The sequence below is a fragment of the Saimiri boliviensis genome, chromosome 7 (genome assembly GCF_048565385.1).
Source record: "Saimiri boliviensis isolate mSaiBol1 chromosome 7, mSaiBol1.pri, whole genome shotgun sequence".
Taxonomy (NCBI): Eukaryota; Metazoa; Chordata; class Mammalia; order Primates; family Cebidae; genus Saimiri; species Saimiri boliviensis.
This window is the reverse complement of record NC_133455.1, coordinates 92,533,046-92,547,678: the sequence shown is the minus strand read 5'-3', so window position 1 is coordinate 92,547,678 and position 14,633 is coordinate 92,533,046. Positions and strand designations below refer to the sequence as shown.

Sequence of the window (14,633 nt, the reverse complement as noted above, 5' to 3'; positions counted from 1 at the left end):
GACAGTACTAGAGAATGGTTCACTAGAAATATGGAAAATTACATATTCAGAATGAAATTTTCTCCTCTTATAGAAAATGCAAATCTTTATATTAAAGTCTTGGGGAGGAAAGTTGTTTAAGAGGATTTGATATGTTGCTTACAAGACAGAAATGAGTAACTAATGACTGACATTTTTATTGTACTTACCTTAGTTTGCAGGGTTTCACCCTCCAGTGAAGGGCTGGCCATGCTTTTATAACACTGAACTTAAAAAATGTGCTAAGAAGCCAGGTGTGGTGGCACTCCCTAGTACTAGCTACTGGGAGGCTGAGGATGAAGTATTCCATAAGACCGGGAGTTAAAGGCCGCGATGTACAATGATTGTGCCTGTGAATAACCTCCAGCAGAGGCAACATAGTGAGACCTTATCTTTATTAAAAAAAGAAAATAAAAGGAAAGAAAAAAATGTCTTAATAGATATTGATGGTTGTGAGGGTTCAAACTTTCCAGATAATGGTACTAGATACAATATTCTATTTTTCAGTAGTAGATAAGAATTAAGAGAATTTTCCATTAGAACAGATTAGCCATCAGTTTATTTTTCATTTTATTTGTGAAGTATCCTAATTGTTTGAATCATGTTGATCTGGATAGACTTAGTTTAACAGTTTTTGTTTCCTTTTGATGGCATTAGATTGTTCATTCATTCATTTGGCAAATATTTATGGAACTCCCACTATATGTGAGGACTGTCCTAAGTCACCAGTAGTTTATTAATGAACAAAACAACAAAAATCTCTGCTTTCAAGTGCAAATAAACAAAAAAAGGAACTTAATATGTCAAATAACATGTCAGATGATAAGAGTTATGAAGAAAAAGTGGGGAAGAAAAGTAGGGAGTATTTAGGAGGGAAGAGTTAAATTTTGATATCTTATAGCCTTATTTTCTTGCTTTTGCCTTATGTATAATTCTTACAGTTTCCCATTTCCACACTAAGCCTCAGTCATTACATTTTCAGGTAGGTTATAGTCAAGAAAAAAGATCTCAGAACTAATTGCAGGGTAAATGGAGTTATAACAATGCCTGTATAAATGGTAGATCAACTGCTAAAGAGAACTTTATATGCTGTTTACAACACAGAAGCAAATAAGCAGTCTTTAGTATTTCAGCAATTGTGATCATCATTGGTGAAATTAGGCTCAGTAAATAAAATTTAATAATGCTGAGAATTAATTAATTACTTAACAAGATCAGGAATGTATGGACTTCATAGTAATTTTCTTAAGCAGTGCTCATTTCCCTGTTTTGACAATAAAATTAAGTAGGCCATTTTGTCCCACCGAGCATATAGTAAGAGCTAGTTATATTTATCTTTTTCAGCCTTCCAAGAGCACAATTTTATGCCATTTATATTTTTGCATCTTCCTTTCATTTATTATATAAATTCATTAGTATTTATATTCTGTTTCATGTTTTTACTATTTATTTGGACCACCTTGCCCATTAACCCTAATTTTTAAAATCCCTGAGCAAACTTTGTGTTATACTAACCTTTTTTGTTACAGGCCTGTTTTCAAGGTCTCCATATCCACCCAGGTCCTTGTACATTTTGTTTGTTATTTATATTCTATTCTTCCCCTTTAAAGTTCTTCAGCTTTTGTTTATGTTCTGTTTCAGATCTTAATGTGATTTTTATGGATCACTGTTTTCAGTCACCCCAATTCTTTTTGTATCCTTTTTACAATGTTACATTGATCTTTTGCTTTGAAGACATTTCCAAGGATTCCACTTTAAGACCTGTAACTAGATCTTATGCACATTTTTCCCTGATATAAACCTATTCCTTTTCTTAAGAATTTATCTTAAAAGGGCTACCTTCCTTGATACCACTGTATAATCATTGTCCAGTGTTCCTCTAGATAGCTGACTGAAATAAGATTTTTCAAAAGCTTGATAGAAAGGCATATGTAAACTTTTTTTTCTTTTTCTTTTTTTAGAGACAGGGTCCCATTCTGTTGCCCAGGCTGGAGTGCAGTGGTACGATCACAGTTCACTGCATCATCAACCTCTCAGGTACAAGTGATCCTCCTGCCTCAGCCTCCCAAGTAGCTGGGACCAGAGGCACATGCCACCATGCTCAGCTAACTTTCTTTGTTTTGTAGAGATAGGATCTCTCTATGTTATCCAGGGTAGTCTTGAACTCCTGGACTCAGTGATCCTCCTGCCACAGCCTCCTAGTGTGCTGGGATTATATGAGCCACATGCCCAGCTGTAAAACATTTTTAATGCAACAAAAGAAGGAGTATTCTCATGTTAAGCTTTTTCCAAATTGGATTCTTTATTAATAAAAATAATAAATTATTTTCAGTAATGTAATATGACTTTTTCTGAGTGACAAAAGTGGTTATTTTAAAAATTATATCTAGCTCCGTGCTGTCCAGGATGCACTCAAGAGTGTATTCAGCTGGGCATGGTGGCTCACACCTGTAATCCCAGCATTTTGGGAGGCTGAGGGCAGTGGATCATTTTAGGCCAGGAGTTTGAGACCAGCCTGGCCAACATGGTGAAGCCCTGTCTCTACTAAAAATGCAAAAATTAGTTTGGCATGGTGGTGCACACCTGTAATCCCAACTCCTCGGGAGGCTGAGGCACCAAAATCGCTTGTAACAAGGAGACAGAGGTTGCAGCCACTCTACTCCAGCCTGGGTGACAAAGTGAGACTCTGTCTCCAAAATAAAACAGAGTATTCTTAGGATAGTGCAATGAATACAGTTAATGAGGATGATAGGTAAGAGCTGAGAAAAATTTAAAAATAGGTTGATACAGTGTTTGCTCTTTAAAAATCTGGAATATTGGCTGGGCACGGTGGCTCACATCTGTAATCCCAGCACTTTGGGAGGCCGAGCGGGTGGATCACGAGGTCAGGAGTTTTAAGACCAGCCTGGCCAAGATGGTGAAACCCTGTCACTACTAAAAATACAAAAATTAGCCAGGCACTGTGGCAGGAGCATGTAATCCCAGCTACTCGGGAGGCTAAGGCAGGAGAATCGACTTGAAACCGGGCAGCAAAGGTTGCAGTCAGCCGAGATTGTGCCCCTGCACTCCAGCCTGGGCGACAGAGTGAGACTGTCTCAGAAATAATTTGGAATGTTAGAAAGTGATGGAGTTAATTTTTAATCACTAGAATGCCATCACCATCGAATGTTAAAATGTGATGTTATGCTCTTACTTAGCAAGGATGGGGGAGCAGGAGAACAGGAGTGCATACACCGTATTTTTGAAGCAAAATTAGAATAATGTTTATAGAATGTTGTACCTTTTTTCATTACTGTATCATGAGCACTCTCTTGTCTTATTTATTGTTAGAAATTTGAATTTTTTAGTGACTACATGAGATTTCATTGTATAGTACCCTCTACTCTTGATCATTTAGGTTGTTTTGAGTATATTACTTGATTCTACTGCTAATTGAAAAATCTGGGGCCTGGCATGGCGGCTCATTCCCGTAATCCCAGCTACTTGGGAGGCTGAGACAGGAGAATCACTTGAACTGGAAGGTGAAGGTTGCAGTGAGCTGAGATTGCGCCACTGCACTCCATCCTGGGTGACAAGAGTGAAACTCCATCTCAAAAAAAAAAAAAAAAAGAAAGAAAGAAAGAAAGGTCTGCAATTAACTCAAAGCCTTTTAGGAAAAGTTATATACTAAAAAAGTTATATACTAAACATGCATATGGACTAAAAGATGCATCCTAATTTCAAGAACATTTAAAAGCTAAAAGGTGAGTCTTAGGATAAAGGAAATACAGTTTGTTATTACATATATATATGCTGTGATGAATATCTGTAAACCTACATGTTAGACTGCATCTCTGTTTACTTAATTGTAGTTATAGAAGGGACAAGTGATAGAGTAGACTGCCAGTAAGATGACTGACAGACAAGATACTGGCCCTTCTACAGGAGATTTTATAGAAAATGGAGAAAAGTATAAAATTCTGTGATAGAGAACTATAATTGAGGTGTACAGAACAGGTAGCTAACTTAGATTTGGGAGTCAGAACACTTTCTGGAAAAAGTGGCCTTTAATCTATTTGAAAGGTGAATGAAAGTTGGGAGAAAACTTCAAGGACAAAGGCTCAGAGGTGAGAGAGCTTATCCCATTGGAAACACAGGTTGAAAATTGTAGGGGCTTCAAAGTGGAGTGATCAGCAGTACTAAATGTAGAAGAGGGTTTGAGTAAGCTAAGGATTGAATACAAGCCATTGGACTTGGCAGTTAGGGGTTTCAGTGGCTTCATCAAGAGAATTTTTAGGGCTGGGCAGAGTGATGTAATCCCAGCACTTTGGAAGGCCAAGGCGAGCAGATCACCTGAGGTCAGGAGTTCGAGACTAGCCTGGCCAACATAGTGAAACCCTGTCTCTACTAAAAAGCACAAGGGGTCTTAAGTGAGAGTCAAGACACAGAAGAGCTAATGTAATGGAGAGAGGGTCAATGCCTAAGATGATGGAGTTCAGGATTTCTGAGGTAGAGGAGTTCTGGATGACTCCTTGATTTAGTGTGATGTCCTGGTTGCAGCTAAAGTGGACTGGAGGTTAAGTTGCATTTTAGATGACCCCAGAATTTTAAGACTAAGTTATCCATATATAGTCTTCATACTTCCCATAGCAGAGAAGAAAACTGAGCCTGGTTCCAAATTCTTCACTGAATAAAGATGATAGATGATAATCGCTGGGTGGTTGAGTTGTATACACTAAGCTGGAACCTGTAGGTAGCTAGGCTGGCCACAAAAGGACCTTTGAATAAGGGAAACATTATATATTATTAAGCCCACCATATCACCTAGGGCAGGTCTGGGTCTAGGGCATATGAGTTGAATCATTATTAACTAAAAACAAAGGTATTTGAGCTGGAAGGCAACATACGTCTTTGGCCACACCACCTTGAATGCACCTGGTCTCATCTGAAAGGCAGTTTCGATACCAGCAGTTCAGTAGCAGAGAAGATTATTATAGAACTAGCACTGATTTTATTAATCATTTAGAAACAATGGAGCTTACTATACTAGAACTTAATAATTAGGGGAAAAGTGATATAAGATCAGAGGAAACAAAACTGAGGTCTGAGGTCTGTTTATATCAGGCGTCCCCAAACTTTTTACACAGGGGGCCAGTTCACTGTCCCTCAGACAGTTGGAGGGCCACCACATACTGTGCTCCTCTCACTGACCACCAATGAAAGAGGTGCCCCTTCCTGAAGTGCGGCGGGGGGCCGGATAAATGGCTTCAGGGGGCCGCGTGCGGCCCGCGGGCCGTAGTTTGGGGACGCCTGGTTTATATTTTGAGTTTTATAGGCCATGGAAAAGAGCTCAGATTTTAAACTCATTTGTTCTGCATATTTTGATACTGAGCTTATATTATAAATATTTTATAAAACAACTGATAAACATAAGCTATCACTTCGCAGAAACACAACCATCAAATTTTAGAGCAAAGGAATCGCAATGGTCTTTGAGTGCAACCCTTAGACTTTACAAATGAGGATTCACCCTTGTGAGTTTGAATCTTTATTTTTCTTGAAATGAGATATCAGTGTTATCCAGGCTGGAATTCAGGGGTACAGTCATGGCACACTGCAGCCCCAAACTCCTGGGCTCAAATTATCTTACCACTTCAGCCTCCCAGGTAGCTAAGGAGGCTACTTCGTAAGTTTTGTGTGTGTGTGTGGAGAGAAGAGTCTCACTATGTTGCCTAGGCTGGTCTCAAACTCCTGGCCTCAAGTGATCAGGCCAAAGTACCAGGATTACAGGTGTAATCATTGCACCCAGCCAAGTTTGATAGAAATATTTCCTTGAAAAGTTGGAAACTTGACGCTAGAATTAAGTAATTCTATATTAAGGATTTTGAGGATATTCTCCTTTGTATTAAAAAATATTCATAGTATTTACTTTGAGCAAGTTAAGGCATTCCTATTATGTATCTTAATATAATCAAGGACTAACTTGGTTAATATTTTACTTATTGTTATGTATATAAGTATTGATACTGTGCCTTTTTTTACATCTTTTTTTGAGACGGAGTCTTGATCTGTCACCAGGCTGGGGTACAGTGGTGCAATTTTGGCTCACTGCAGCCTCTGGCTCCCAGGTTCAAGTGATTCTCCTGCCTCAGCCTCCTGAGTAGCTGGGACTACAGGTGTGCGCCACCATGCCCAGCTAATTTTTTGTATTTTTTGTAGAGATAGGGTTTCACCATGTTGGCTAGGATGGTCTCTATCTCTTGACCTCTTATCCACCTCGGCCTCCCAAAGGGCTGGGATTGCAGGCATGAGCCACCACACCTGGCCTGACCTAGTTTTTTAAAAGTACTGATTGTGGTGATGACAGCACATATCTGGAAAGATACTAAAAAGCACTGGGTTGTATGCTTTAAATGAGTGCACAGTATGGTATTTTAATTATATCTTAACAGAGCTGCTATTCTTTAAAGAATTGATTTAAAAATGTGTTTGTCAGCCTTTTGTGTTGAATCGTTAATTATTTCTATTTTAAAGATAACACATTTTTAAATAATTTGGTTGTTTCAGTCGCTGGGTAAATCGGAGTGCCACTGCACAGCGCAGGAAAGAACGCCTTCGCCAGCATTCTGAGCATGTTGGGCTGGACAACGACTTAAGGGAGGTACGTGGTCTGCCTTCCTAGGGTGCCTCAAAGAAAGTGCCATGAACTAGGCTTATTCCTTCCAGCAGATGTCATTATGTAGATTCTTAATATTCTTTTAAAAAAACTGTTTACTTATAGTTTAAAATATGAATCCTTTTGTACAGACATATAGCAGAAACACCCTTTTTTCCATTTTTGTAATTTTTTTTTTTTTTTAGATAGAATCTCACTCTGTTGCCAGGCTGGAGTGCAGTGGTGCAATGTGGGCTCACTGCAACCTCCAGCTCTCGGGTCCAAGTGATTCTCCAGCCTCAGCCTCCCGAGTAGCTGGGATTACAAGCACCCACCACCACACCCAGCTAATTTTTGTGTTTTCAGTAGAGACAGGGTTTCACCACGTTGGCCAGGATGGTCTTTATCTCTTGACCTTGTGGTCTGCCTGCCTTGGCCTCTCAAAATGCTGGGATTACAGGTGTGAGCCACCACGCCTGGCCCATTTTTGTAATTTCAAGACATCTAAAATAAGGCTCTAAAACAAGTCTTGCTGTGTATTACATCAAGTAAAAATCGAGTTTAGGATAAATTTTTAGTTACTGTGTCTCCTATAGGGAGAAAAATTGTCTACTGGAGAGGTGTAGACATTTCTAAGTTTCAAGCATAATTTAATTATAATAAGTAATGTGATGTACTTGCCTATGCTTTATTCTTTGCTTGCTGACACCATTTTTTTCTTGAATATCTAAATCTACTTTATATTTTTGAAAGTGTTTTGAAATTATTTTTAGATCCTTATACTTTTACTCTTTGTAAATAAAACCATAATTATACAGTTGAATAATTACAAGTAAGTTTTGATTTTTTTTCTTTTTGAAATCTGCCACAATTAAAATACATACATATATATATATATATATTTCTCATGTTTTGCTATGTTGCCCAGGCTGATCTCGAGCTCCTGGGCTCAAGTGATGCTCCTGCCTCAGCCTCGCAAAATATTGGGATTATGGATGTGAGCTACCACACCCAGCCTATATCTTATGATCCAAAGAAAAATGTAGTCAGAAGACTTGTTAATTGTTTTCTAGAATCTAATTTATAGAAATAAAGCAGAAAACATTCCAAACATCTGTTGTTTTTGTGTTCATACATGTATGATTTTAAACATTTTATTAAGAACTGAAGCATCATCTGTGTAGTGTTTTGTTTTTATTTTTTGCTACTGTAATTTTTCCTCTCCCCTCTCTTTTGCTGTGATTTTATCATATGCATGCTTGTTCTGCTTGTCTCTTTCTCCCTTTCCTTTTCTTTTTTGCTTTTCTGTCATTGGCACTTCTCCATCCTCTTAGCCTTCCGGGGAACTTTTGGTCTGTCAGAACTCCATGGCATTCTGGGAGTGGGATCAGGGTCCACCTCCTCCTGCACGACTTCCTAAAAAATCCTTCTCTGAGTGCTGCCTGGTATGTTCTTTGCCTGAAAGTACTTTCCCAGATGTTCCCCCAATCTTGTCTTTGATGTTCCTTGAATGTTACACATGTGTGAGTGCATATAGCTCTAGAATGCCTCACATGACCTTGTGATGTGAACTCACACTCCCCACTTTGCTTCCTGCTTCCTGTTGTGTTTAGTCCCTTTCTGTGTTTCTGTGTGCTAATATGAGTAATTCTATGCTGTTGACATGTAAAACTAATCATTCGGATCTCTGATCAGTGGGATTTTTTTTTTTTGGTGCCAGATAGCAAATTGCTTTACTTCAAAAGGGAACATGTATTAAATATACAAACTCCCCTTTATTTAAGTGTTTTCTAGAAGTACAGATGTGATTCAACTTCAAATAGCCTTTATTTTGCTAGAATTTTTATCTCTGCAGAATTTTAACTTCCCGTTCCTGGTGTGTATTTTATGTGGTCAGAAAATTCAGTCATCAACATAGAATCTTAGTGCCAAGAGGAATCTTTAAGGTCATCTTATCCAATTTGACATGATTAATTGAAGTCTAAGAGATTTGCCCAGAGTTAAAAGCACACAAAGGCAGAGCTGGGCCTATAGCCCAGGAATTCTGACTTCTAGACCAATATTCTTTCCATTTACCTTGCATGCCAGCTTGCATTAACCGCAGTTCACTTGAGGCCACAAGTAACTTAGAAATCTTGCTTGTATTTTCCCCCCATATTAGCTTAAATCTACTTTATTTTACAACAGTCTTCTCTTAACAAGTTGAACCACCAGCTAAAGGGCTGGGGTGTTTATTAGAAAATTCTGAGAGCCTGTATTAAAGAGCAGTTAGTTTGGTGTTTATTGAGTAATAGGATGGATATATTTTCTTTCTCTTTTTCTTTTTCTGAGACAGAGTTTTGCTCTTGTTGCCCAGGTTGGAGTGCAGTGATGCAATCTTGGCTCATCGCAACCTCTACTTCCCTGGTTCAAGCAATTCTACTGCCTCAGCCTCTGGAGTAGCTAGGATTACAGGCGTGCACCACCCTGCCCACCTAATTTTATGTTTTTAGTAGAGATGAGGTTTCTCCATGTTGGTCAGGCTGATCTCAAACTCCCAACCTTAGGTGATCTGCCCACATCAGCCTCCCAAAGTGCTGGGATTACAGGCATGAGCCACCTCGCCTGGCTGAATAATAGGAAATATTTTCATAGGTAGTTCCTAGTAGTTTGTTGTGTTTGTCTTCAGCAGAAATAAAGAACACAGTAGTAATCTCAGAAGAAATCTGGGGTTCTTCTAGACTTTATTATAAAAGCATTTCTTGTGAAAGGTGTCTCTTGTATATTTTTCATCTTGAAATATATTTTTTCCTCCAGATGGTTTTATTTATTTATTTTTTTTTTTGAGACAGAGTTTCACTCTCGTTACCCAGGCTGGAATGCAATGGCACGATCTCAGCTCACCGTAACTTCTGCCTCCTGGGTTCAAGCACTTCTCCTGCCTCAGCCTCCCGAGTAGCTGGGACTACAGGCTTGCACCACCATGCCCAGCTAATTTTTGTATTTTTAGTAGAGATGAGGTTTCACCATGTTGACCAGGATGGTCTCAATCTCTTGACCTCGTAATCCACCCGCCTCAGCCTCGAAAAGTGCTGGGATTACAGGCGTGAGCCACTGCGCCCGGCCTCTAGATGATATTTTTATCATTACTTGTTTATTTTAGAGGCACTTGCTCTGTTTTTACAACTTGCAGAGGCAGCCTCCCTTCTTTCTGTGAAGAGAGGCCGCTTGCCACCCCTGGTATCCTTTCTGTTCATGTCCATAGAATGTTGCTAGTTCTGTGGCTCCAGCAGAGATGCTCAGAAGAAGACTTTGCACATGGCCCTATGGAATCCACTGTTGGCTAATAACTGTACCTGCCACATATGTGCTAGGAGCTCAGTAAAGTGGTCACTCAAAAGAGAGCCGCCATCTAACTTGTTTTCATTTATATAAAACAGGACATAAACTTTAAACAGGGCTTAATTTGTTTGTTTTGTGTTTTGAGACAGAGTCTTGCTCTCTCCAGGCTGGAGTACGGTGGTGCGATCTCAGCACCATCTCAGCTCACTGCAACCTCCGCCTCCTGAGTTGAAGTAATCCTCCTGCCTCAGCCTCCTGAGTAGCTGGGACTACAGGCGTGTGCCCCCCAAGCCCAGCTAACTTTCTGTATGTATTTTTAGTAGGAACAGGGTTTCACCGTGTTGGCCAGGATGGTTTCAATCTCTTGACCTCATGATCTGCCCACTTTGGCCTCCCAAAGTGCTGGGATTACAGGCGTGAGGCACCGTGCCCGGCAGACAGTCCTTAATTTTTAACCCGATAACTGACTTTAAAACGTATTCAGGGGCCAGGCGCAGTGGCTCACACTTTTAACCTCTGCACTTGGGAGTTCAAGGCAGGCAGATCACTTAAGAACAGGAGTTCGAGACCAGCCTGGCCAACATGGTGAAACCCCATCTCTACTAAAAATACAAAAATTAGCCGAGTATGGTGGCATGTGCCTGTAGTCCCAGCTACTCAGGAGGCTGAGGCAGGAGAGTTGCTTGAACCTGGGAGGCGGAGGCTGCAGTGATCCAAGATCATGCCACTGCACTCAAGCCTGGGCAGCAGAGCGAGACTCTGTGGGAAGCAGAGGCTGCAGTGAGCCAAGATCACACCACTGCACTCCAGCCTGCATAGCAGAGTGAGACTGTCTCAAAAAACCAAAAACCAGGGCCGGGCACGGTGGCTCAAGCCTGTAATCCCAGCACTTTGGGAGGCCGAGGCGGGTGGATCACAAGGTCGAGAGATCGAGACCATCCTGGTCAACATGGTGAAACCCCGTCTCTACTAAAAATACAAAAAATTAGCTGAGCATGGTGGTGCGTGCCTGTAATCCCAGCTACTCAGGAGGCTGGGGCAGGAGAATTGCTTGAACCCAGGAGGCGGAGGTTGCGGTGAGCCGAGATAGCGCCATTGCACTCCAGCCTGGGTAACAAGAGCGAAACTCCGTCTCAAAAAAAAAAAAAAAAAACAAACAAAAACCAAACAAAAACGGTATTCAGGCTGGGCAGCTCACACCTGTAATCCCAACCCTTTGGGAGGCTGAGGCAGGCGAATCATTTGAGATCGGGAGTTCGAGACCAGCCTGGCCAACATGGTGAAACCCCATCTCTGCTAAGAATACAAAAATTAGCCAGGTGTTGTAGCACCTGCCTGTAATTCCAGCTACTTGGGAGGCTGGGGTAGGAGAATCACTTGAACCCGGTAGGCGGAGGTTAACAGTGAGCCACAATTGCACCACTGTACTCCAGCTGGGGCAACAAAGCGAGACTCTGTCTTAAAAAGAAAGAAAAAGTGATGGCCCACGCCTGTAATCCCAACACTTTGGTAGGCAGAGGTAAGTGGATCACATGAGGTCAGGAGTTTAAGACCAGCCTGGCCAACATAGCGAAACCTCATCTCTACTAAAAATACAAAAATTAACTGGGTGTGGTGGCGGGCACCTGTAATCTCAGTTACTCTGGAGGCTGAGGCAGGAAAATTGCTTTTTTATCCTGGAGGCAGAGGTTGCAGTGAGCCAAGACCAAGGCACTGCATTTCAGCCTGGGTGACAGAGCAAGACTCCGTCTCAAGAAAAAAATAACAAAAACAAAAAACAGCTTACTAACCTTCAGACTGTTTACATAGACCTTATTACATTGGGCTTCTCTGCTGGTAATAGTTGATAGATTTTAAAAATAAAATAAACTCTGCAGACATTTAGTTCCCAGACCATTTATGTGTGCTTTTTCTGCTTCAAACATTTTTAAGAGGGTCAAAGAAAGAAGGGGAAATTGAGAAATAGAGACAACTGTTAAAATGATTGGACTGGAAAAAAACATTATTTCATCAATTTTGCTTTTTTTCACAAAGGTTGGGAAGTAGCAGGTAAACTGATCAGTTGAATCCCTAATCAGTGGGATTTCTTTTTTATTTGTACCACACTTGACAGATTACTTTTCTTCCAAAGGAGAAATATATTACATGTACAAATTATCTTTTTTAAAGAATGCAAAGGATTTTACACATCTTCTTTTATAATATCAAGTTCTCTGAAGATAGTAAGGATAGATTTCACATATGTGCCTGTGGGAGGATGTGCTGGCTTGCAGTCTCTGTCTCCCCACTGCCTCCCCCCACCAGCCAATAAACTGCTAGTTTTACTATATAATGTAGAGCTGTTATTTTCTAAATATGGTCCTAAGACATTTGGACATTTTAGAAAATTCTACCCTGTGATGCTGATGTAAACATAAGGTATCTGGATGAACTTTTTTTTTTTTTTTGAGATGGAGTCTCACTCTGTTGCCTGGGCTGTAGTGCAGTGATGCTATCTCCACTCACTGCAACCTCCACCTTCCAGGTTCAAGTGATTATACTTCCTCACCCTCCCAAGTAGCTGGGACTACAGGCATCCACCACCATGCCTGCTGTATTTTTAGTAGAGACAGTTTTTTACCTTGTTGGCCAGGCTGGTATCCAACTCCTGACCTCTAGTGATCCACCCACCATGGCCTCTCAAAGTGCTGGGATTATAGGCATGAGCCACCTCCCAGCCTTTGAATGAACTTTTATAGGCAGCATAGAAAGAAAAGAGAGTATATGTCTTACACTAATCACATGTAGTGATTTTAATAGAAATTCACTAACTCCAAAACTCAAGAGCATTTTATTAAGTTTCTGTGATACCTTAGAGTTACCATAAACTCCAAAAGTAACACTGTAATTCCACTTTCTCTTGATTATACAACCAGGTAAGGTAGGGCTTTAGCAAAAACATCACAGAAAGAGGCCTCCTTCATTTGGAGCACATCGTGCTTTTCAGAGTGATTATATAGCCTTTTTGGGAGGTAGGTGGGCGTGTTTTATGCCCATTTAACAAGCTGAGATGCACAAACATTAGTTGATATGCCTGAGTCATAAAATTAGTTAGATTCTAGAGCTCCTGATTTTAGTGTTGTGACTTGATTATAGAGCAAAGGGTTAGATTGGAGAGCACTTCCCGGGAGGCTAGAGGTATGTTAAGTCTCTTGCTATATGGGGAAAGGAATGGAGGAAACTAGTGATCCGAGAACCACTGAGCTCCTGCAGAACCTTGGATTTATAATCCAGTCACCTAAATTTTTTTGTCTCAACCACAATCCTGACAATCACAACCTTTTGTATTCCCAATAAAAAGACTAAATGAAATGAAATGTCATCTCACTTTGAATGAGTTTTAACCTGATGGGGTTTCTGTCACTTTACTTGTCACAGGAGTTAACACTTGTGGGGTGGCATATGAGTGTCCTCTATCTTTTGGTGCACTAAAACTTTAATTGTTGTTATGCACATACACTTATGGACTTTTTCGCATTTTGTTTGTCTCTGCACTTGTTTGTATAAGATTCAGAAGATTAGAAGAATAGCTAATGTTTATGCATGACTCCTTAATTTTTAGAAATATATGCAAGAGGCACGAAGTTTAGGAAAAAACCTGAGGCAGCCCAAACTGTCAGACCTCTCTCCTGCAGTGATTGCACAGACCAACTGGAAATTTGTAGAAGGCTTATTAAAAGAATGTAGAATGAAGGTATGTATAATTCACTGATGCCAGACAGTGGTGCATTCATGTTTACACCACGTGTGAGGCTAAGGTGAACTGCGTTAACCCCCATTTAAGCATGTAATTTTGCTCGAAGAAAACTTGTACTGTGGCATTGACCTCATGTGCTCTTTACCTGGGCATTGAACCTTCATGGGTTCTCCACTGACTGCAGAATCAATGACATGAGAGCCTTGTGCCATCTTTCTCACCTTTTCAGACATTGCTGTCCTCTCCAACATGAAGAGATGTCTTAAACCGCTCATAATTGCGTCAGGAATGTTGTCATCTTTTTTTTTTTTTAGACGGAGTTTTGCTCTTGTTACCCAGGCTGGAGTGCAATGGCGCGATCTCGGCTCATCGCAACCTCCGCCTCCTGGGTTCAGGCAATTCTCCTGCCTCAGCCTTCTGAGTAGCTGGGATTACAGGCATGTGCCACCATGCCCAGCTAATTTTTTTGTATTTTTTTTAGTAGAGACGGGGTTTCACCATGTTGACCAGGATGGTCTCGACCTCTTGACCTCGTGATCCACCCGCCTCGGCCTCCCAAAGTGCTGAGAATACAGGCTTGAGCCACCGCGCCCGGCCCAGGAATGTTGTCATCTTATGTGAAAGACAACACTTTTGTTTCTGTGTATGTACCTGTGTATAACCTTATTTATGTCTGTACATGGTTTGTGTTCCCATAAGGAAAAAGACCTTAGCTGAGTTGCAGGTTTGTATATATTGCACAACAGTCACCTCTCAGATATCTTTGTTTATTGGAGGTAGCAGTACAAATTGACAAAACTTAAAACATCATTTTAACTAATAATTGTATTGATTTATTTGACAGTCATTGAGTACCTTCTCTGCATGTTCAATAAATACACTGTTTTCAGCATCAGTATATGGTGTGGTGAATTAAAGTTCTCG

The 14,633-nt window shown here is 40.5% G+C and overlaps 1 protein-coding gene across 8 annotated transcripts in view; it reads left to right on the top strand.

Moving 5' to 3' along the window:
* DENND5B (DENN domain containing 5B) overlaps window positions 1–14,633 on the top strand; it is a 207,736-nt gene that overhangs the window by 152,689 nt on the left and 40,414 nt on the right. For 5 of the 8 annotated variants that reach the window (XM_074403026.1, XM_039472384.2, XM_074403025.1 and 2 more), the window contains 2 exons: window positions 6,565–6,658; window positions 13,575–13,706. In XM_074403026.1, coding sequence (XP_074259127.1) covers window positions 6,565–6,658; window positions 13,575–13,706 — 226 coding nt within the window. Of the gene's footprint in view, window positions 1–6,564; window positions 6,659–7,986; window positions 8,098–13,574; window positions 13,707–14,633 lie in introns of all 8 variants that reach the window. The other 3 variants (XM_074403024.1, XM_074403023.1, XM_074403027.1) reach the window with 1 other exon arrangement.